The following is a 21,827-nucleotide window of genomic DNA, read 5'->3' as shown; positions in this document are numbered from 1 at the left end:
TACCTCTACTTTAAGCTTTATGAAAATGGGGTCCATGTCTGCTTTTTCTCCCCATTGTGTCCCTAGCACTTAGCAATGATTTGCCACATTGCAGGGATTATTTATTTGTTGAATGAACAAATGAATGGCAACTATATTATTTTATTCATTTCCTACTGCTACAGCAACAAATTTAGTAGCTTAAACAGAAATGCAGCTAGGCATGGTGGTACATGCCTTTAATCCCAGCAACTCAGGACACTGAGGTAGGAGGATCTCAAGTTCGAGGCCAGACTCAGCAACTTAGCAAGGCCCTAAGCAACTTAATGAGATCCTGTCTCAAAAATATAAAATAAAAGAGCTGGAGATGTAGCTCCATATAAAGGGCCCCTGGGTTCAATTCCCAGTACCACCGCCCCCCAAACACAAATGTATTATCTTCCAGTTATAGAGATCAGAATTCCACAAAGAGATTCCATAGAATAAAAACAAGGTGTTAGCAGGGCTATGCTCCTTTTGGAGGCTATATGGAACAATGTGTTTCCTTGCCTTTCCAGTATTCTAGAGGCTGTCTGCATTCTTTGGCTTGTTGTCACTGCCCAGCAACAGCATCACTTCAACCTGTTTCCATTCTCAGATCTCTGACTACAGCCTTCTATCCTCCCTCTTTTACAAACCCTTGTGATTATACTGGGTCTACCCAGATAATTCAGGATAATATCCTCATCTCCAGATCTCTTAATCTCATCTGCAAAGTCCTTTTGATAATATAAGGTTACACAGTCACAGGTTCTTGTGAGAAAACCATGTACATTTTTGGGATATCATTATTCAGCCTACTACATATATCAATTTGTTATATTTTTTAAAATCTATCCAGTAAATAGGTCAAAACTAACTCATTGAACCAATTTGGAAAATTAATGCTATTTCCAGGACTAGAACTACTTCCTGCCACTCCCATCCTTTATCATTTTGTAGAAGTATTTGCCTTTGGTTTAGACTTAAATTATATGAATAGCTTTTAAACAAAAACTAGAACATAAATACTTAAGTTTTATCCATCCCCCCTTCAACATAATAACACTTTATCCATGAGTGTATTCTACTTCTAGGGCTGAATCTGTTGATGACAATGGGGAATTAAACTGAATACTACTACTTGGGGTGAGTCTATAATTTAATAAAGCATTTTCTTATGTAGCTCAAACAGAACCTAGAAACATTTCCAAGAGTCATAAAAATATTTTAAGAACAAAATTAATTCAATCCAAAACACCATAAAAAATTAAGTGTCTCAGAGTGAATACTTTGAACAACTACATTTATTCAGAAACAGAAATTTTGCCATATGTTTTTGGTTGTTTTTTTTGTTTGTTTTTTGTACCAGAGACTAAACTCAGGGGCTCTTAACCACTGAGCCACATCCCCAGCCCCTTTTGTGTTTTAGTTTGAGACAGGGTCTTGCTGTTTCTTAGCGCCTTGCTAAATTGCTGAAGTTGGCTTTGAACATATGCTCCTCCTGCCTCAGCCTCCCAAATCGCTGGGATTACAGGTGTGGGTCACTGTACCCAGCTGCCATCTCTTTTTTAAATTATTTTTTTCCTTTATTAGAAATTCAACTGTTTTCATATCTAGTTCTAATTTCAAAATTAAATGCAGGACTGATACCTAAAAATAAGACTTTCAGCCATACATAATAGAGCACACCTGTAAATCCCAGCTACCTGGGAGTCTGAGACAGGGCAATCACAAATTTGAGGCCAGCCTTGGCAACTTAGCAAAATCCAGTTTCAAAATAAATAAATAAATAGTGCTGGGAATATAACTTAATGGTAGAGTGCCTGGTACGTTTGAGGGCCGGAGTTCAATCCCCAGTACCACTAAATAAATAAAGTAAATAAGGGATGTGGTATAACTCAGTGGCAGAGCACTTGCCTAGCATGTGCAAGTTCCTGGGTTCAATACCCAGTATATAAAAAAAAATTTAATGAGTGCTTTTTTTGTTTCACCAGGCACAGTGGCATGTGCCTATAGTTCTTGATACTTGGGCAGCTAAGGTAGAAGGATCACTTGAGCCCAGAAGTTCTGGGGACCAGCCTGGGCAATACAGTAAGATACCATCCCAATAAATAAATAAAAAATTTTAAATAAAAATTAAATTTCCACAAGGTATTCTTAGATGATGAAGCAAAATAAAGTAGAAACAAGATTAATCACAATTTTGATAGATACTTCAGGCACAGATGTTAATAATGGATTTTTAAGCTGTTACCTTTACTACATTGCTCAGAATACCATAATGAAAGTGTATTAGCATTACTCAACATGTCAACCTGTTATGGTCTATTATGTATTTTTCTTTTCTTGATGGTGTTGGGGTATGTGTGCGTGTGCGGGTGCACATGCATATGTATGCTGAGGATCAAACTCAGGGCCTCACAGACACAAGGCAAGCACTTTACCACTGAGCTACACACCCGACTTCTGGTAGGTTTTTTTTTTTTTTTTTTTTTTTTTTTCCCAGTACCATCTTTGGTTTAGTTCACCAACTAGAGTTGCTAGATGTCTAGGTGCTATTAAAGGATTCCTGTTTACCCTGAAAAGAACACAATCATATACCTGGCCCCACAGTAAAGCTTATGACAAACATTTAAATACATTTTAGGAACAACAAAAAAATTCAGGTATCTATGATGTTTCTTCATTTGGAAAATAGCCACATTATTTGAAAATTCAGTTCCATTAAGAATGTCCTAGGGGCTGGGGTTGTGGCTCAGTGGAAGAGCTCTTGCCTTGCACACATGAGGCACTGGGTTTGATCCTCAGCACCATATAAAACAAATAAATTAATAAAACAAAGGTATTGTGTATTGTGTCCATGTTCAAATAAAAAAAAAAGAAAGTCCTAGTTATAGTAAAGTAAAAACTGGTGTTTCCACACATAGAAGTAGAGTGCTACTGATTCTTGAGTTTTAAGTGGAGAAGGAAACAATTACAAACTCCTGTGACTGACTCCTTCTGAGAGCTACTGAACATATCTTTCAGTAACATCTAAATAAGTCATTCAACAGTAAAATAGTCTTCTAAAACCAAGCAACACAGCACCTGCCAGTAGTCTCAGCTAATTGTAAGACCAAGGAAGGAAGATCACTTGAGCCCAGTAATTCAAGATCAGCCTGAGTAACATATCAACATCCTGTCTCTTAAAATAGTAAATAAAATAAAATAGGCTTCTAAATACCACTCATGACTAACCCTCATTCACAGTAATTTACCAATTTAACAAGTTCTTTTATTTTATTTGTGGTGCTGGGAATAGAACCCAGGGACATGCACATGATAGATCATCAATCTACCATGGAGTTACATCCCAAACCCCCAAGTCCTTTAGAAAGAACAATAGGTCAAAGTTTTCCACTAATGCATAAAAATCAACTTATGGAAACCATAAATTATGACAAAGTATTGAAATGCAGGTGTTTATAGCCAAATCCTGAAATCAAAGAGTTTTTAATATTCTCACAAAGTTGAATATTGGAAGTAAAATCTCTATCATAGGTCAATATATGCTAAAATAAATAGATGTGAGTTGAAAAGAATTGTTACCCAAGTTCAAATATTCACAACGGGAGAAGGGGGATGCCTGTATACGATGGTATTAAACCTATTATTGAACTGAGTGCAGTGGTGTGGCTCTGGAGTCTGAGACAGGAAGACCAAGAGCTCAAAGCCAGCCTCAGCAATCCCGAGGCCCTAAGCAACTCATTGAGACACTGTCTCTAAATAAAATACAAAATAGGTGGGGATGTGGCTTAGTAGTCCAGTATCCCAGAGTTCAATCCCCAGTACCCCCCCCCAAAAAAAAACTATTGTTGAGCCAGCGAGGTAGCAACTACTTATCAGCATGGGGGAGGCTCTGGGTTCAATCCCAAACACCAAAAAGCAAAACAATGAAATCAAGTTTATTATTGAGCTATGAATTTCAAACCCAATATACAAAATTAAAATTTAAAAAGCTGATATGGTGGTTTGCACCAACAATCCCAGGTACTTTCCTGAAGCAGAAGGATCTCCAATTCAAGGACAGCCTGGGCAACTTAGGGAGACTCCATCTCAAAATAATTTTTTTTTTAAAAAAAATCTCCTGGTGACATAGCTCAGTGGTAGAGTACTTGCCTAATAGGTATGAAGTATCAGGCCCTGTGTTCAATTCCCAGCACCACAAAAATAAAAATAAAATTTAAAAGTAAATAGAACAAAATAAAATTAAATAAATAAAAAATTTGAAAAGAGCTGCATGACACTAGTGAAGAAGAAGCAAGAGACAGTATGAATACAATAAAACAGTTTACATATTTTAATAATGTTAATAGAAAATACATATCAAATTGATAAAAGGACATATCAATTGTATGTGTGTGTAAAATCACACATACACACACACATATATATATATACACAGAAATTTTGAGAAAAAATCTAGAATTTAAAGATTTAAATTGCTCACTGCAGTTTTTCCATAAAATTATTTATAGAATAAGATTTCATAGACGAATGAGAAATTATACATTATAAACTGCATAGTACTCAAGAAAGTAATTAAAAACTGATGCCCCAGCCAGGTGCAGTGGCACATACCCACAGTTCCTCAAGAGGTGGAGGTAGGAGGATCATAAGTTCAAGGCCAGCCTCAGCAACTTAGTGAGGCCCTTACAAACACAGCAAGACCCTGTCTCAAAAGAAAAATAAAAAGGGCTTGGGGGGGTGGGGGCTGGAGCTATAGCTCAGTGGCAGAGCACTTGCCTAACACATGTAAGGCACTGGATTTGATCCTCAGCAGCACCACATAAAAATAAATAAATAATGTAAAAGTATTCTGTCCATTTACAACAACAACAAAAAATGTTTTAAAGGGCTGGGGGTATGGCTCATTGATAAAGAGCCTCTGGGTTCAATCCCTAGTACCAAAAAAATAAATAAAAATAAAAAGGACTAGGAATGTAGCTCAGTGGTAAATCACCCCAAAGTACCAAAAAAAATAGTCTCTTATCCTCCTGGGATTCAAAATAAACTAGTTTTCCTTAATTCTAAATATGCAGAAAATGAAGCATATCCAAAATCTAAGTAAATAAATTCACTAATTCTGACATTTATTTCAGAATAGAAAATTGAAATTGTCATTCTCTGTATAAATAAAAATGTAGTTTATATCCAGGGATGGTGGTGCACCCTTGTAAACCTAGCAACTCAGTAGGCTGATGCAGGAGGATCACAAATTCCAGACCAGCCTCAGCAACTTAGTGAGACCTTGTCTCAAAATTAAAAACAAAAAGGGCTGGGGATATAGCTCCATGGTAGAGTGTCCCTGGGTTCAATCCCCAGTACACAGGGAAAAATGTACTTTATTTACTTTAAATAGATTTGCTCCACACAGAGATTCCCCATACTGGTTGTATATCCTATCAGTTGGGAATTTTTTAAATAAATTCCTGGGACCCATCATCTAGAGATTTCAATTTGAAAAGTGTAAAGTGAAGCCAGGAATTATTATATTTGATAAAATATAACTCTTATGTTAGTGTATTAAGGGAATTTCTATATGGTTCAGCAAGTTCTTGGGATTGGTTCTATATTTCAGTGCTTTTCAAACTCGACTTGCTCCATATACAAATTACCTGCAGGTGTTATGCAGAGACAGATTCTGATTCAGTAGGTCTGAGATGGGTCCTGGGCCTCAGCAGTTCCAACAAGCTCCCAGGTGATGTCCATCTATACTATAGGCATAGGGATGCTTTCCCCCACCACCACTATTACTCTTTTTTTTTTTTTTTGGCAGTGCTGGGGCTTGAACCCAGGGGCCTCACGCACACTAGGAAAGTACTCTACCACTAAGCTGAGGATAACACTTTGCGTAGTAAGATCTCATGGGCTATTTGAACATTTCCACAGGTGAATGATAATAGACATTCCCCTAGGCAATTTCTACCACTGGAATATTTTTTCAAGTTTTACCTAAACATCCATTAACACAGCTAGAATATATAATTTATAAAATACTTGATCTTTAGGTACTCTACTACCAAGTGAATGGAAATTATCCATCCCATGTACAGAGAGAGTACCACTAAAAGGTGAGTGCTACTGATATAATAGAGATGAAATATAAATGTACATAATTTTCAATAATATATTGAAGGATATTCATCATAGCCATGGTAATCTTAGTGAAATATTGGAAAAAACACTACATATCTAATAGAGAACTAATTAATAATGTAAATGAAACTTACAATGAAATCCTAAGCATCTATTAGAAATACTTATGTGTGTTTCTCATGGTGGCACACACTTACAATTTCAGTAAATTGGGAGGGTAAGGCTGGAGAATTGCAAGTTCAAAGCCAGCCTCAGCAATTTAATGAGACCCTATCTCAAAAGAAGGGAGACAGTGCTAGAGATGAGGCTCAGTGGCAGAGTACTTGCCCAGCATGCATGAACTCTGGATTCAATCCCCAGTACCGTAAAAAAAAAAAAAAATAGTTATCTAAAGGTACACATACTAATAATGAAAAGATGTTCAAGGTAAGTAAAAATAAAGATTACAGAACCTTATGAAAAGATATATATATATATATATATATAAAATGAAAAATGCTTAAAACATACTCAATACTCAGAGTGGGATGAAGCTTAGTGGTAGAGCACTTGCCTAATTTATGAGAAATCCTGTGCCTGCATTTGATCCCAAACACTGGGGGGCAGGGGAAGCAGCAGCTTAGTAGATGGTTTAGTTCCAGCTACTTGGGAGGTTGAGACAGGAGGATCACATGAGGCCAGGAGATCAAGGTCACCCCTAGGCAACACAGAGAGACCCTGTCTCAAAGAAAAATTTTTAAAAGAGTTTCCTAGAAATCCAAGTACCTGGACAAAGTTCTAACTTATCTAATGGCAACCTACAACAAATTCAGAATAGATAGAATCATGGTGCTTTAATACATACAAAACCACAGAGACCATTAGAATTTGAACAAAAACCTACCTATACTTAGTGATTGATTTTATCTTAATTTTAAGCATCTCAGGTAAACACTGATTATTTCTCATGAACTGATTGAGGTCACAAAGTTTCTACATTGAAACTTTTTTTCAGTGTTGGGATTAAACAAAGGGCCTCGTGTACAAATGTTTTACCACTGAGTTACAATGCCAGCCAGCCCTGTCTGAAATTACTCTCATTATAACCTCCTTTATGATGTTGTCCCCTCCACCCATTTAGTCTTTCACTAGTTAATAGTGCCACATAAACATTTATCATTGAGCCAAATATCTAGGTAATTTAATAATTTTTCCATTGCTTTCATTTCTCCCCTTAAAACACATTTCAGCTGATTAACATAAACAGAATCTGGTGATTATCTCACTGCAGTAAACTCAAAGGCTTGGGGAATGTGTATCAACAGATGTCCTCAAAGAATCAAGAAAGCCAGGCACAGAGGCACATATCCATAATCCCCAGCAACTTGGGAGGCTGAAACAAAAGGATCCCAAGTTCCAGGCCAGCCTGGGCAATGTAATGAGACCCTGTCTTAAAATGAAAAATAGAATGGCTCAGTGGTACAGTGGCCCTGGATTCAATCCCTAATACCACAAGAAAAAAAAAATCAGGAAAAACCTTTTCTGCTATGAAAAGCACATGAACTGTCCCATTTTGTTAAGAAAGAGAGAAAGGCTAGATATCACAATGAACATATTTCAATCATACTCAAGTATTTAGTACAATGGTCAACCAATAAGGCAAATATTTACTAAAAGTTTTCAAAAGGAGATATTAACAAGAATTTCAGCAATTTCCTAAGGATAAAAAATAAAGATAACTTTACCCAAAAAAGCCATCACAGACATTTTCTTTTTTAAACGACAGGAGGGGATGATAGTATATCCCAGTGCCCCAGCATCACAAAAAAATTAAATTAAATTAAAAACAGATGGGAAGGCTGGGGATGTGGCTCAGTAGTTAAGCACCCCTGAGTTCAATCCCTGGTACCAAAAAAAAAAAAAAAAAACACAGGGGAGCTGGGTGTGGTGGTGCATGTCTATAATCCAAGTAACTTGGGAAGCTGCAGCAGGAGGATCACAAGTTCAAGTCCTGCATCAGCAACTTAGTGAGGCCCTAAGTAACTTAGCAAGACCCTATCTCAAAATATAAAAAATAAAAAGAACTGGGCAGGTAGCATAATGGTTAAGTGTCCATGAGTTCAATTCAAATACCAATTAATTAATTAATTAATTTTAAAAACAGAGGGGAAATAATAGGAGAAAAAGCCTGGCATGAGCTCCTAGAAAGATCTAGGAAACAAGCATACTTTCTGATCAGTGAAGGACAAACCCTTCATTTTTTAAAATCCATGATATATTTCAATTTGGATCACTCAGAAGGTCAGGCCAGATAAAACTGGAAATTATTAAAACCAAGAAGAGTATATACCTACCTGCAGCTCACACCAAGCAACCTCAACCCATGTTTCAGTGTCCAGTCCTTTATATACTGTTTTAAATGCTCCTCTTCCCAGCTCTATGTCAAACTTCAGGAACCTGCCACTAGGAGAAGTTGCAACAGCCTTCATTTCTGCTTCTTCTTCTATTTCCTTTTCATTTTTCTCCTTCAAACAATCTTTTGAGGATTCCAATGTTGCCTTTGAACATTCTTCATATTTGACTTCTTGTCCACCTCTTAGCACATTTGTAGGAAGCTTATCTACTCGAGGAATATTTGTTGCAGCCTTTATTCTCTCATCTTTGGGGGAAGATTCGGCAACTTTGTCTTCTTCTGTCATCTCAACGCTCTTACGGAAAAATCTCTTTCTTTCTATGGTTTCCCCAGTAGCAGAAAAGGTACTGTTTTTTTCCTTTAGTTTAGCTTCTACTGTCAAAGTTGCGGCAACTTGAGGAACCCTGGTTTCGAAGGAAACTCCATCAGGTTTCTCAGAATCTTCCGTGCTGGCTGGCTCCCCTGAATCAGTGGCCATTGTAACTAGGTTGGCACTAAAATCTTTCCTGTTCAACTCTTCAGTCCAGTTACATCTCAGGTATCAGAATTATCAGAATGGACTTCCTTTTATATGGTCATATATTTCCATAGCAACCTGAAGGGGGAAAAGGATATTTTTAAACATCCCACAAAGGAAATCATTAAGGAGAAAACAATCACCTGATTTTAATCCCTTTATTCTTAACAAGTTTATTCTTTTTTTCTGTCTAACCTTAGCAACCAATAGCCTCCAGGGACTCTTCTCTTGTTTACCAGGGTAGCCCACAGTGCCTAGCAGACCACTTTGTGTAGCTCAACCTATCTTCATTTTACATGAATATTGGTTAGTTCTTAGCCCTATATATCTATTCAGCAAATTCAAAACAAGTGTCCAAACCCTGAGTTAAATAACAGATGTAGATACATAACATCAAATTTACCATTTAACATGCTTAAGTGTGTAAGTAAGTAGAATTTATTAATTCACAACATTCAGAATGGTGTGAAATCATCATTTCTATCCATTCCCAAAACTTTTTCATCATCCCCAAGTGAAACTCTGTACCTATTAAACCAAACTTCCCTATCCAACTGGGTACAGTGGTATGCACCTGTAATCCCAGCTACCTGGGAAGCTGAGGCAGGACAATAGCAATTTCCAAATCAACCTGGACAACTCAGTGAGACCCTAACTCAAAATAAAACAAAAAGGACTGAGGATATAGCTCAGAGGTAGAACACCCCAGGTTCAGTCACCAGTACCACAAAAACAAAATTTCTTTTTCTCCAGTGCAGGGATTAAACCAAGGGCCGTGCATTAAACTTTGCAAATTCCTTAACACTGAAATACATCCCCAGCCCAACACTGTAGTTTTCAGTTAGATAAAAAAGATGTTCCCTACATATTATATGGGTCAATGAAAAAAAAAACAAATTTATGCAAGTTTCCAAATACACAAATAATCTCTTGTAATTTGAGCTACTCAGGAAGCTAAGGCAAGAGGATTGCAAGTTCGAGGCTAGCCTGGGAAAGCCTCAAAATAAATCTTTTGGAAAAGGGCTGGGAATGTGGCCCAGCAGTAGAGCACTTGCCTATCATTTGCAAGGCCCTGGCTTCCATCTCCAGGACCATGAAAACCAGAAAAACAAATACATAAATAATACTTACTGAATTATGGAATTATGAACTTTTTTCTGCCTTTTTTACATTTTCTAAAACTTCCTCCTATTAATATGTGAAAATATGCAGAACATAAAAGGGAAGAAAAGTATTCCAAGTGAATGGTCAAAACACCAAAAAAGAGCTGGAGATGAAGCTTGGTAGTAAAGTGATTGCCTAGCATGCATGAGGCCCTACGTTCAATCCCCAGCTCCACAAAAATAAATAAATAAATAAATAACACACACACACACACACACACACACACACACACAAATAGTCCCCATTCTTACTACAATTATGTAACACAGAGTAGTGCCTTTACAACTATTACTGTCATATAACTTGAAAGTCACAATTTATCATAAAGATTTATTAAGAATTACACCAAACTCGGGGCTGGGGTTGTGGCTCAGCAGTAAAGCGCTCACCTAGCACGTATGAGGCCCTGGGTTCGATCCTCAGCACCACATATAAATAAATGAATAAAGGTATTGTGTCCAACTACAACTAAAAAATAAATATTAAAAAAAGAATTACACCAAACTTAACCTTAGATGGAGTTTGTCTTAAAATATTTAAATAAAAAAATTAAAAAAGGAATTACACCAAACCAAAAGTAACAAGAACAATCAATTTTGAAAAACTAAAGAGAAAAACCTGAACTACAACAAAAAAACAGAGAAATACCCTAAATTATTCTATACATTCAACTCATTTCCTGTCAAAATTCCAGCTGGTTTCTCTGCAGAAAATATCAAGTTAATTATAAAATACATAAAGAGTTTCAAGGGACCCATAATAGCCAAAGCCATAACAATTTTGAAAAAGAACAAAGTTGGAGGACTCATACTTCCTGATTTAAAAACAAGCCAGGTGGGTGGCACACACCTGTAATCCCAGCAACTCAGGAGGCTGAGACAGGAGGATAGCAAGGTCAAAGCCAGCCTTGGCAATTTAGCAAGTCCATAAGAAACTTAGTGAGACCCTGTCACAAAATTTAAAAAATTAAAAAATCTAGAGATGTGGCTCAGTGGTTAAGCGCCCCTGGATTCAATCCCTGAACTGCCCCCCATCCCTACTACAAAGCTATAATATTAATAAAGCATAGTGGCATAAGGATACATGTAAAGAATTCAGAAATAAACCCATGTGTTTGTGGTCAACTGATTTTTAATAAGGGTGCCAAGTAAACTCAATGGGGAGAGGCAATAACAATTGGTGCTGAGAAAACTGGATATCCACATGAAAAATATGAAGTTGGACTTTCTAGAAGGTTTCCTAGAAAAGATCCCTGAGCTGAATCTCAAAGGAAGAAAATTAACTGATCCTGGCAAAGGGAAGATCAAAAACAAAAACATGAAACGGCATGGAATAAGTACATGACTGGTACCATGAGCAGTTACTGGCATATTAGAAGCAGGCAGCTGAGGACAGAGAGGCAGATAGTCACTAAGGACATTTTTATCCATATGATGTAAAATAAGGAGACCAATTAAAAAGCTACTGCAATAATCCAGGAAGGAAATTATGAGGCTTGAATGAAAATAGTGGCAGAAGAGATACATTCAAGATACATTAAGGAAGTACTAAATGCAAGATTTACTACTTGGATGAATATGGCTGCAAGGGAAAATGAAGTCTTATGAGAACTCCCAGAAATTTTGTCAACCAGATGGCGGCACTACTAGGATATATCTATGTTAATACCAGAATTGAACTAAAGACTCATAAAATACTCCAGAATGTTATGTTGTCAAATCAATATACTTCCAATGTCACTTACTGCCTGCAAGAAAAAAAAATTGCCTAGAAAAGCCTTACTTGGGTGATTTTTTTAACATTTTATTTGTTTTAATTTTTTTCTTGTGGTAATGGGTATTGAACACATGGGCATTCTACCACTGGGATACATCCACACCCTTTTTTTGCTTTTATTAAGTCAGAGTCTCAATAAATTGCCTATGCTGGCCTCAAACTTAGTACCTCTTACCTCAGCCTCCAGAGTAACTGGGATTACAGGTGTGTGCCACTGTGAAATAATTTTTGACTAAGAAAAAAACCTGCAAGAGTATACAAAGAATCCAGTATACCTTTCACCCAAATTCCCTAGATGTTAACATTTTAGGTAAGATATTTTTAAGTAAGAATAATGATAGTTATTCACTTCACTTAGCTAAAGGTCAATTATCCAGAAACCTCAAGAGCAGAAATCTAAAAGTGAGACAAAAAGATTTTTTAATGGCCAAAAATAGGTAAAGTCAGAGAATTTTTGGAAAAGTCTTCAAACTTAATTTACTGCAGAGCACTTTTTTAAAAATGAAATATCTCCCCACCACCACCCCCGCTTTGGCAGTGCTGGGGATCAAACCCAGGGCCTTGTGATTGCTAGGCAAGTGCTCTACTGTTGAGCTACAAAACCAGCCCTAAAAATGAAGTCTTAACCAGGTGCACTGGCATATACCTGTAGTCCCAGCTACTCAAGAGGAAGGCTGTAGTGGAAGGCTCACTGAAGCTAAGAAGTTTGAGTCCAGCTTAGTCAAGAGACAAAGAGTAAGAAAGAAATCTTACTCAGAACCCTAATGCTAGGAGGGCACAGTGATGTATGCCTATAATCCTAGCAACTTGGAGGATACAAAGTTTGATTCCAGCCTCAGCAACTTAGCAAAACCCTAAGCAACTTAGTGAGACACTGTCCCAAAATAAAAAAAACAAAAGGGGCTGGGGATGTAGCTCAGTGGTAAAGTGCCCCTGGGTTCAAAATCAAAACCTAATACTAAAAAGAGTGGCAAGTAATGGTGCTCTGGCATGACAATTTTGACATGTGGTTTCCCAAGCTACATAATAAGCAGCAGCAAATAAGAGGGATGGGGAGAGGAGTGTTTCCTTAGTCTTTTAAAACCCAGTACCCTAGGTTAGAGCTGGGAGTATACCTCAGTAGTAAGCACAGGCTGGAGGCCCTCAATATGATTCCCCAGTACAGAAAGCAAGCAAAAAACTAAAGCTCTGTGACAAAAACATTACTAGAGGAATATTTCATTAAGAAAAAATGGTTGAGGACTCAAGAGGCTGATGCAAGAGTATCTCAAAGTATCTGAAGTTCAAGGCTGGCCTGGGAAAGTTAGCAAGACACTGTCTCAATTTTTTTTAAAGTAATAAATAAAAGTTTAAAAAAAACGGGTTGGGGATGTAGTTCACTGGTATAGCACCATGTCCAGTACCACAAAAATAAATTACAGAGCTGGGGTTACAACATGGTAGAGCACTTGCCTAGCATGTGTGAAGCACTGGGTTTGATCCTCAGCATCACATAAAAATAAATAAAATAAGGTATTGTTTCCATTTCCAACTAAAAATTTTTTTTAATTAATAAATAAACAAAATTATGCCACTGACTTTTTTTAGATATGATCTTACTGTGTTGCCCAGTATGGCCTCTAACTTCCCCTGCCTCAGTATTCCAAGTAGTTAGGGACTCCAGCATGTGCTATCATGTCCAGATTTGTATTGTTGAATTTTATGTTATGTAAATCATATCTCCATAAAATATGAGGTACCTCTTTAAGAATCTTAAAAGATATTGACTTGGATTAAAATTAAAGCTATCATAATATCAAATATGTCCTTTTAAAACTGTACTGCCCTGTCAACCCTCAGTTTTCCACTCTCATCTTCAGCCTGACCTGCTCTCAGCCTCGTGGTGCTTTTTCTCTATTTGTATAAAATATCCCTTTAGTAATAAAAAAAAAAATCCTTGACTTAGAGGGAGAAGTTCTGACAATAATAAAATGTAATAACTACTGAAAGTTCAGTGGTGGAGTACCGGCCTAGCATGAGTGAGGCCTTGGGTCCAACTCCCAGAACCACAAAAAAATAATAGTATTAAATTTTTAAAAATTAGGCCAAGAACTTCACTAAGCATCTTCTATTTAAGGCCTTTTCATTATGGATTCAATAGGTTTTTGACCATAAAACAAAGTTAAAGAACACAGGCTCTAAAGTGGAAGAAATCTGGAATCAAATCTTGGTTCTACCTTCAGGCAAATATTTTTTTTTTCCTAATTCTTAGGGAGTACTTGGGATTGAAACCAGGGGTGCTCTATCACTGAGCTACAACTCCAGCCCTCTTCACATTTTTAATTCTTTTTATTTGTTGGTGATGCTTGATTTATTCATTAAAAAAATAGTTCTTATGTACAAACAAGCTGTGTGTTTCCAAAAGTATAAAGTACTCTTTAAAAATTTAAATAAAAGAACATGAAGCACATGGAGCTGTTTTCCTCAGAAACACTTAAGTGAATGAATATGCCACAATGAAATCACACACACATCAGGATGTCTTTGAACAGCGACAGGGAAACAGGGCCCAGCACTGCGGTATCACCCCAGCAAACACTCACTGCAGAGGTGCATATATGCACTTGGGCACAGAAGCAGGTTACTATAACAGACCCAGTGGTACAAGAGGTACAAAAGACTCACTTCCTTGTTAGGATACCAACATCATCCAGCTACAAGGTAGGCTCTGCATTGCAGCTAAACCCCAAGTTGCAAAACTCAGGGTGACTGATGGACAATCACAATATAGGCACTGTGATCATCAATGCCAGCATGGCCTGTCCCTACAAGGGCCACCATTACTTCAGCACCCCAGGAAGTAAGTTAAGAAAACCAAGGCAGCATTACTGACCTTGACCTGGAGAAACAGAGGACCAGAGGCAAAAGGCCATCAACAGTTTCTGTTTTGTCACTGGTCAGACACCCAATTGTGCTATAGCTCCTGGATGGTATTTGTGTAAGGCTTGTCCCCAGCCATCTTTGCCATCATCAGTGGCTAAGATGTTTGGGGACTCATATTTTTATTCTGGTACAGGGTCTTCCTAAATTGCCAAGGCAGGTCAGGAACTTGCTATCTTCCTGCCTCAGCTTCAGCCTAGAGTTGCTGGGATTATGGACATGCACCAATGCACCCAGCACTTGGGTCAAATAATTTAACCTCACTTGTTCATTTCATTTGTGAAATCTCATAAGACTTATGGGAAAATGTATATAAAATACTTAGCACAGTGCCTGGCACAACATAATAATCAATAAATAAAAGCTATTATTTTCAACCTCATAATAACTCCTAGGGGAAGCACTATATTAAAAGCACTATTTAACAATACTCAAAAACATTAAGCAATTTTCAGGAGACTCTATTTGGGAAGGCAGAAAAGTATATAATACATTTTTAAAAGCTTTCCAATAATAACTGTTGGCATTGCTAAAGGGATATGCCCCAGTGACAAGGATAATATCTCTTTTACATTAAGCAACATAGAATCATGGCTCAGTTTAAAAAAAAAATAGGCCTCAAACTTAAAGTCTCCTATTAAGTTCATATATCATAACCTCTATGTGACCATTTTACTGTCATAAAATGGCAAATACATTGATCTAAGGCTAAGAATTATGCATAAAGATAACCACAAAGCACTTCTATTACATTCAAATTACAGTGAAAATCTTACACATCCATGCCCTAGCTCTTCTTCTTCAACAAGCTTGCTATATAAGCTTGGAGCACTTGAGTTGAAAGTTCAAAATAATTTCCTCCTGTAGCTTATTTTGGTTCTACCTATAGAAAATCCAACATAAAATGAGTACTTAGTCAATCCAGGCATGGTGGTGCACACCTGTACCAATTACTCAAATAACTTCTTCAGGGCTGGGGTTGTAGCTCAGTGAGAGTGCTTGCCTAGCATGTATAAGGCACTAGGTTCATTCCTCAGCACCACATGAAAATAAATAAATAAAATAAAGGCATTGTGCCTATCTACAACTAAAAAATAAATAAAAGTAATTTCTTCAACTTTTAAAAAAATATTTTTAGATGTCCATGGACTTTATTTTGTTTATTTTTATGCTGAAAATCAAACCCAGTGCCTCACATGTGCTAGGCAAGCACTCTACCACTGAGCCACAATCCCGGCCCAATTTCTTCAACTTTTATAACCAACAATTGAAAGAATGCATAAACTGTTAAAATGATAGCTGGGTATGATGGCACATACATATCATCCTAGTGACTGAGAAGGCTGAGGCAGAAGAATCCCACTTCTAAGGACAGTCTCAGCAACTTAGTGAGATCCTGTCTCAAAACTAAAAAAAAAAAATTAAAACAGCTAGAAATGTAGTTTGGTGGTAAAGAACCCTGGGTTCAATCTCCCATACAGAAAAAAAAAGTCAATATTACACTGTAAATTCTCCATTAACAATCTTCTTCAATTCTTATATATGTATATTCATGCCAATAAATATTTACCAAATACCACACTACAAACATTGTGTCAAGATTTAGGAATAAGGGCTGGGGATATAGCTTAGTAGCAGAGTGCCCACCTAGCAAGTGGGATCATGAGGCCATGGGTTCAGTCCCCAGTACAGAAAGAAAGAGATATATCTAGGAATAAGAAAACAAAAATTAGTCCTTTTTCTCAAGGCACCTATAGGTTATTCCAAGCTTAAGATATATTACTGTGGGCTGGAAGTGTAGCTCAACAATAAGACTATCTGCCTAGCAAGTGGAGTCACAAGGCTCTGGGTTCAATCCCCAGTACTACCAAAAAAGAAAGACAGAAAATATCTAGAAATAAAAAGAAAGCACTCCTTATCCTCAAAGTGCCTATAGTTTATTCCAAGCTTAAGATACACTACTATGGGCTGAGGGTGTTAAAGAGTGTCTGCCTAGCATGCTCAAGGGCCTGAGTCAGATCCCCAAGATTGAAAAAAGCAAAAAAGAGCTGGGCACCGTAGTGCATGCCTCTAATCCTTGCGGCTCAGGAGGCTGAGGCAGAAGGATCACAAGTTCAAAGCCAGCCTCAGCAAAAGGGAGACGCTAAGCAACTCAGTAGGACCCTAAATAAAATACAAAATAGGGTTGGGAATGTGGATCAGTTGTAAAGTGCCACTGAGTTTAATTCCTGGTACTCCCCTGCAACAAAGGCAAAAAAGATACACTATTGTAGACTTCTAGTTCAAGAAGGTGAATTGAACATCTATATCTCACCTTTTCGAAGACCCCCCAAAAATGATGTTAAAAAACTCCAAAATATAAATCACAAATCAGTGATACAAATAGAAAACAGCATGACATACAAAAGATTTTAACAATTTCTGACAAAGCATAGGCAGAAAGAATGGTCTGATAACACAAATCAAAGGATGATACAACCTAAAATATATAACAAAAAGGGTTCCAACACAGGAGGAAGAAGACTTGAGGGCAAAATCCCAGAGTGTCTCCATATACCAGAGAAGATTGATCCCACAGAAGAACAAAATGAAAAAAAAAAGGCTGAAAATGAACAAACCTCTACCTTCTGGCATCTGGGCACTCCTAATAATCACCAGATGCCCACCCACACACCCCAATATAAAGCCTACTACCAACACTACCCAGGTACACAGAATTTTTAGGCAGCCCTACACTAGCTCATTCTTAAATATGAACAGACTCAGGAGACATGTGCCACCACACCCAGCAAGGAACAATTTTTAATTTAAAAAAAATTAAACATAATATATGGGGATAGGGTTATAGCTCAGTGGAGCACTTGCCTAGCATGTACTGCAAAATTAAATTCATACGTAAAAATATAATACAATCCTATGGCTCAAAAATCAAAGATATATAAACCTACTACTACATGTAACCATAAAAATCTAATAAAAATAAAAGATGAACTGCATGAAAAAGTGAAAAAAAAAAGACGTGTATAAACAGACTCACGTACAAACCGGTCTCCCATCCATTTGACCCCCCCACTCCCTCAAAAGGTAACCAATTGTAGGCAGCCTAGTGTACACTTGTAACTCCAGTGGCTCAAGAGGCAGAGGCAGGAGTATCACAAATTCCATACCAGCCTCAGCAACTTAGAGAGGCTCTAAGCAACTTAAGCAAGACCCTGTCTCAAAATTTAAAAAATAAAACAAAAAGGCTGTGAATACAGCTCAGGGTAAAGCACCTCTGGGTTTAATCTCCAGTACCAAAAGAATAAAAAAATAAATAAAATAAAAAGGGATGGTGATATAACTCAGTGGTAGAACACCCCTGTGTGTCCAATCTCCAGAACCATAAAAAAATAACCACTCATTAGATTCTTGTGTATTCCTTTTATTTTATTACTATTATTTGTGTGTGTGTTGTCTATTTTGCAGTGCTGGGATTGAATGCAAGGCCTTGGGCATTATAGGTAAGCACTCTTTCACTGACCTATACCCTCACCCTACTTTTATCATTTTTAAGAGGTGGGGGCCTCACTATGTTGCATAAGCTGTCCCCAAACTCCTGAGCTCAAATTATCCTCTTGTTTCAGCCCCACAAGTAGTCCAGTACCTGGGACTACAGGTTTGAGCCACTATATCAACCTTTCACTTTACTAAGTTCTGAATTAATCTTCAAAGTGGTTATACTGATTCATACTCCCCCCTTAACTTTTGAGTTCCCTTTTCTTTGATTTCTTACCAACACTTTGAATTAATAGACAACTATATTTAAAGTATAATTAATTTTGCCAAGCTTTAGGGCTGTGACAGAGTCTCACTAAATTGCTTAGGGTATTGCTAAGTTGCTGACATTGGCTTTGAACTTGCAATCCTGCTTCAGTCTCCCAAGTAGTTGGGAATATAGGCATGCACCATGATGCCCAGCCTCTCCTCCCCTTTCTACACAAAAATAATACAGTGTATAGTAAGCTTTTATTGTTTTATTTATTTATTGTTTATTTTTGAGATGTACACAAAAGTCTCATTCATATTTGTAGCATTAAATTGGTTGCTGTTACAGATATTGCATACTAACACACACATACACACACACACACACACACCTCAACTAGGACTGCTGGATCAAACAAAATAATACATTTTTAACTTGTATTAAAGTATACCAATATATGCAAAATAATGCACAACACATATGTAACTCAATACAGTGTTGCCTAATTGCCTTTCATGGGCATTATAACAACTTTCATTTGGCCAGGCACAGTAGTACACACCTGTACTCCCAGCTACTTGGAAGGCTGTCGCAAGAGGATCACCAAATTTGAAGTCAGTCTCAGCAACTCACTTAACTGAGACTCTTTCTCAAAATAAAAATAAACAGGGGGCTGGGGTTGTGGCTCAGTGGTAGAGCACTTGCCCAGCATGTGCAAGGCCCTGGGTTCGATCCTCAGCACCACATTAAAAAAAATAATAATAAAATAAAATATTGTGTCCAACTACAACTAAAAAATAAATGTTTTAAAAAATAAAAATAAAATAAAAAATAAAAAGGGCTGGGTGTATAGCTGAGTGGTAAAGCATCACTGGGGGTTGTCCTCTCTATGTTGCCTGGAATGGATGGCCAAAATCTCCTGGGCTTAAGCAAGCCTCCTGCCTCAGCCTCCCAAATACCTGGTCTACAGGCAGCCACCATGCCCAGTATGGGGCAGCGGAAGTTGGTTACTCTCATCCAAAAATGCAAGAGGGTCTTTCATCCCATATCCTTTACAACAAAAAATGTTATCCAACATTTTTATTTATTTTTTAATTTTTTTGTAGTTGTAGATGGACAGAATGCCTTTATTTTATTTGTCTATTTTTATGTGGTGCTGAGAATCAAACCCAGTGCCTCATGCATGTTAGGCAAGCGCTCTACCACTAAGCCACAGCCCCAGCCCCAAATATTTTTAACACTCTATTAGTTTTTTTTTTCTTTTTTGGTACTGTGGATTGAACTTAGGGGTACTTGACTACTGAGCCACATCCCCAACACTATTTTTGTATTTTATTTAGAGACAGGGTTTCACTGAGTTGCTTAGCACCTTGCTGTTGCTGAGGCTGGCTTTGAATTTGCCATCCTCCTGCCTCAGCCTCCTGAGTTGCTGGGATTACAGGCATGCACCACCATGCCCGGCCTCTGATAAGTTCTAAAAAGAATCTCAATATGTTTTCAATTAACATATTCTTTATGAGTAAGGTTAAGAATCTTTCACATAAATAAATAATCATTAAAGTCAAGCATAGCCAGCTGTGGCACACACCTATAATCCCAGAGACTCAGGAAACTGAGTAAGGAGGACTCCAAGTACAAGGCCATCCTCAGCAAATTCACAAGGCCCCGTCTCAAAAAAATAAAAAGGACTGGGGATGTAGTTCAGTGGCAAAGCACCCCTGGGTTCAATCCCCACTACCAAAAAAAAAAAAAAAAAAAAGCCAAAAATTCCTATTACTACTGCTACCAATGAAGGAAATAAAACAATATGTACAAAAGTTAGAAAATAGGAGACAAAACTCAAAATTTGTGTACAATATTGTTATCTAGAAAAATCCAAACAAATCACTAAAAACGGTAATAGTAACTAACAAAAGAGTTCAGCAGAAATGCCAGTCAAAATCAACATATATAAACATATTCTCCTATATACATCAGTAATAATCATTAGAAAAATGCATAAAAATAAAACTATCCAGCCAGGTGCAGTGGTGCATGCATTTCTATAATCCCAGCTAATAATGAAGCTGAGAGAGAAGGATCACAAGTTCAAGGCCAATTTCAGCAGTCAGACCTTGTCTTGAAAAAAATAAAAAGGCCAGGGGATGTAGCTCAGTGGTAGAATACTTGTCTAGCATGTGCAAAGTCCTGAGTTCAATTCCTGGTACAGCAAGAAAAGAAAGAAAGAAAAAGAAAACTGAATTTTACTGAAATACATAAACTATACCATGTTCCTTGGTGGAAAGACCCAGTATCAACATTTTTACAATCTCAAACACACACACTCTCAGATTATTCCAAAACCACTGCAAAACAACTCAAAATCCTAAAGAGAGAATTTTATCCCAAACCAACAGGTTTTTGCTCAAAAGAACACAAGGAAAACCAAGACTATCTTGAAAAAGAAGAACAATGTGAATCTGCCTTATTAACATATAAGTACAGTAATGTAAATAGTATGGTTTCATCATAGATACAGACAAATGAACTCATGGAATATAAGAACCAGCACAGAAACAGAAACATTCATATATAGAAATACAGTTCATGGTAAAGATGACTTCAAATTTGTGAAGAACAAATAGTATAATAAATTGTGCTGGGATAAATGGATACCATTTGGAGATGAAAAGTTAAAGCCTTACCTGAAACCAGACACACCCCCAAAAATTCCAGGGCTACATGTGAGGCCCTGGGTTCAATCCCCAGCACTACTAAAATATGAACACATTCCATGTGGATCAAAGAGCTAAACATTAAAAAAAAAAAAAAACTACAAAACTATTAAAGGAAAACATGGCATAACATAACCTTGGAGAAAGGCTTCTTTTTTTCTTTTCTTTGTCTAATACTAGGGATTTAACACAGAAGTGGTTTACCTCTGAGCCACATCCCCAGTCCTTTTTATTTTATTTTTGAGACAGTCTCACTAATTTGCCTAGGCTCTGCTCAAATTTGCAATCCACCTGCCTCAGCCTTCCGAGTTGCTGGAATTATACGTATGAGCCACCATGGCAGCTTAACCTTCAGATTTTAATCTATTTCTAGATTATTTAATCATTTAAAACAAAATTATCCACTAACAACCTGCATAAAGAACCAGTTAAGAATATTATTTCTTTTTTATTTTTTTTATT

At 37.2% G+C, this 21,827-nt stretch overlaps 1 protein-coding gene across 3 annotated transcripts in view; it reads right to left on the bottom strand.

Moving 5' to 3' along the window:
- The window catches only part of Wnk3 (WNK lysine deficient protein kinase 3), a 187,214-nt gene that overhangs the window by 154,086 nt on the left and 11,301 nt on the right, over nt 1-21,827 (bottom strand). For all 3 annotated transcript variants that reach the window (XM_058582037.1, XM_058582036.1, XM_046452607.2), the window contains exon 2: nt 8,472-9,125. In XM_058582037.1, coding sequence (XP_058438020.1) covers nt 8,472-9,008 — 537 coding nt within the window. In that variant the 5' untranslated portion in view covers nt 9,009-9,125. The remainder of the gene's footprint in view (nt 1-8,471; nt 9,126-21,827) is intronic.

Source organism: Marmota monax, unplaced genomic scaffold (genome assembly GCF_021218885.2).
Source record: "Marmota monax isolate L192 unplaced genomic scaffold, Marmota_monax_Labrador192_F-V1.1 WCK01_AAM20220418_F8-fsc00223, whole genome shotgun sequence".
In the NCBI taxonomy this organism is placed as follows: Eukaryota; Metazoa; Chordata; class Mammalia; order Rodentia; family Sciuridae; genus Marmota; species Marmota monax.
The sequence above is the reverse complement of the archived record's forward strand: the minus strand, read 5'-3'. Positions and strand labels throughout refer to the sequence as shown.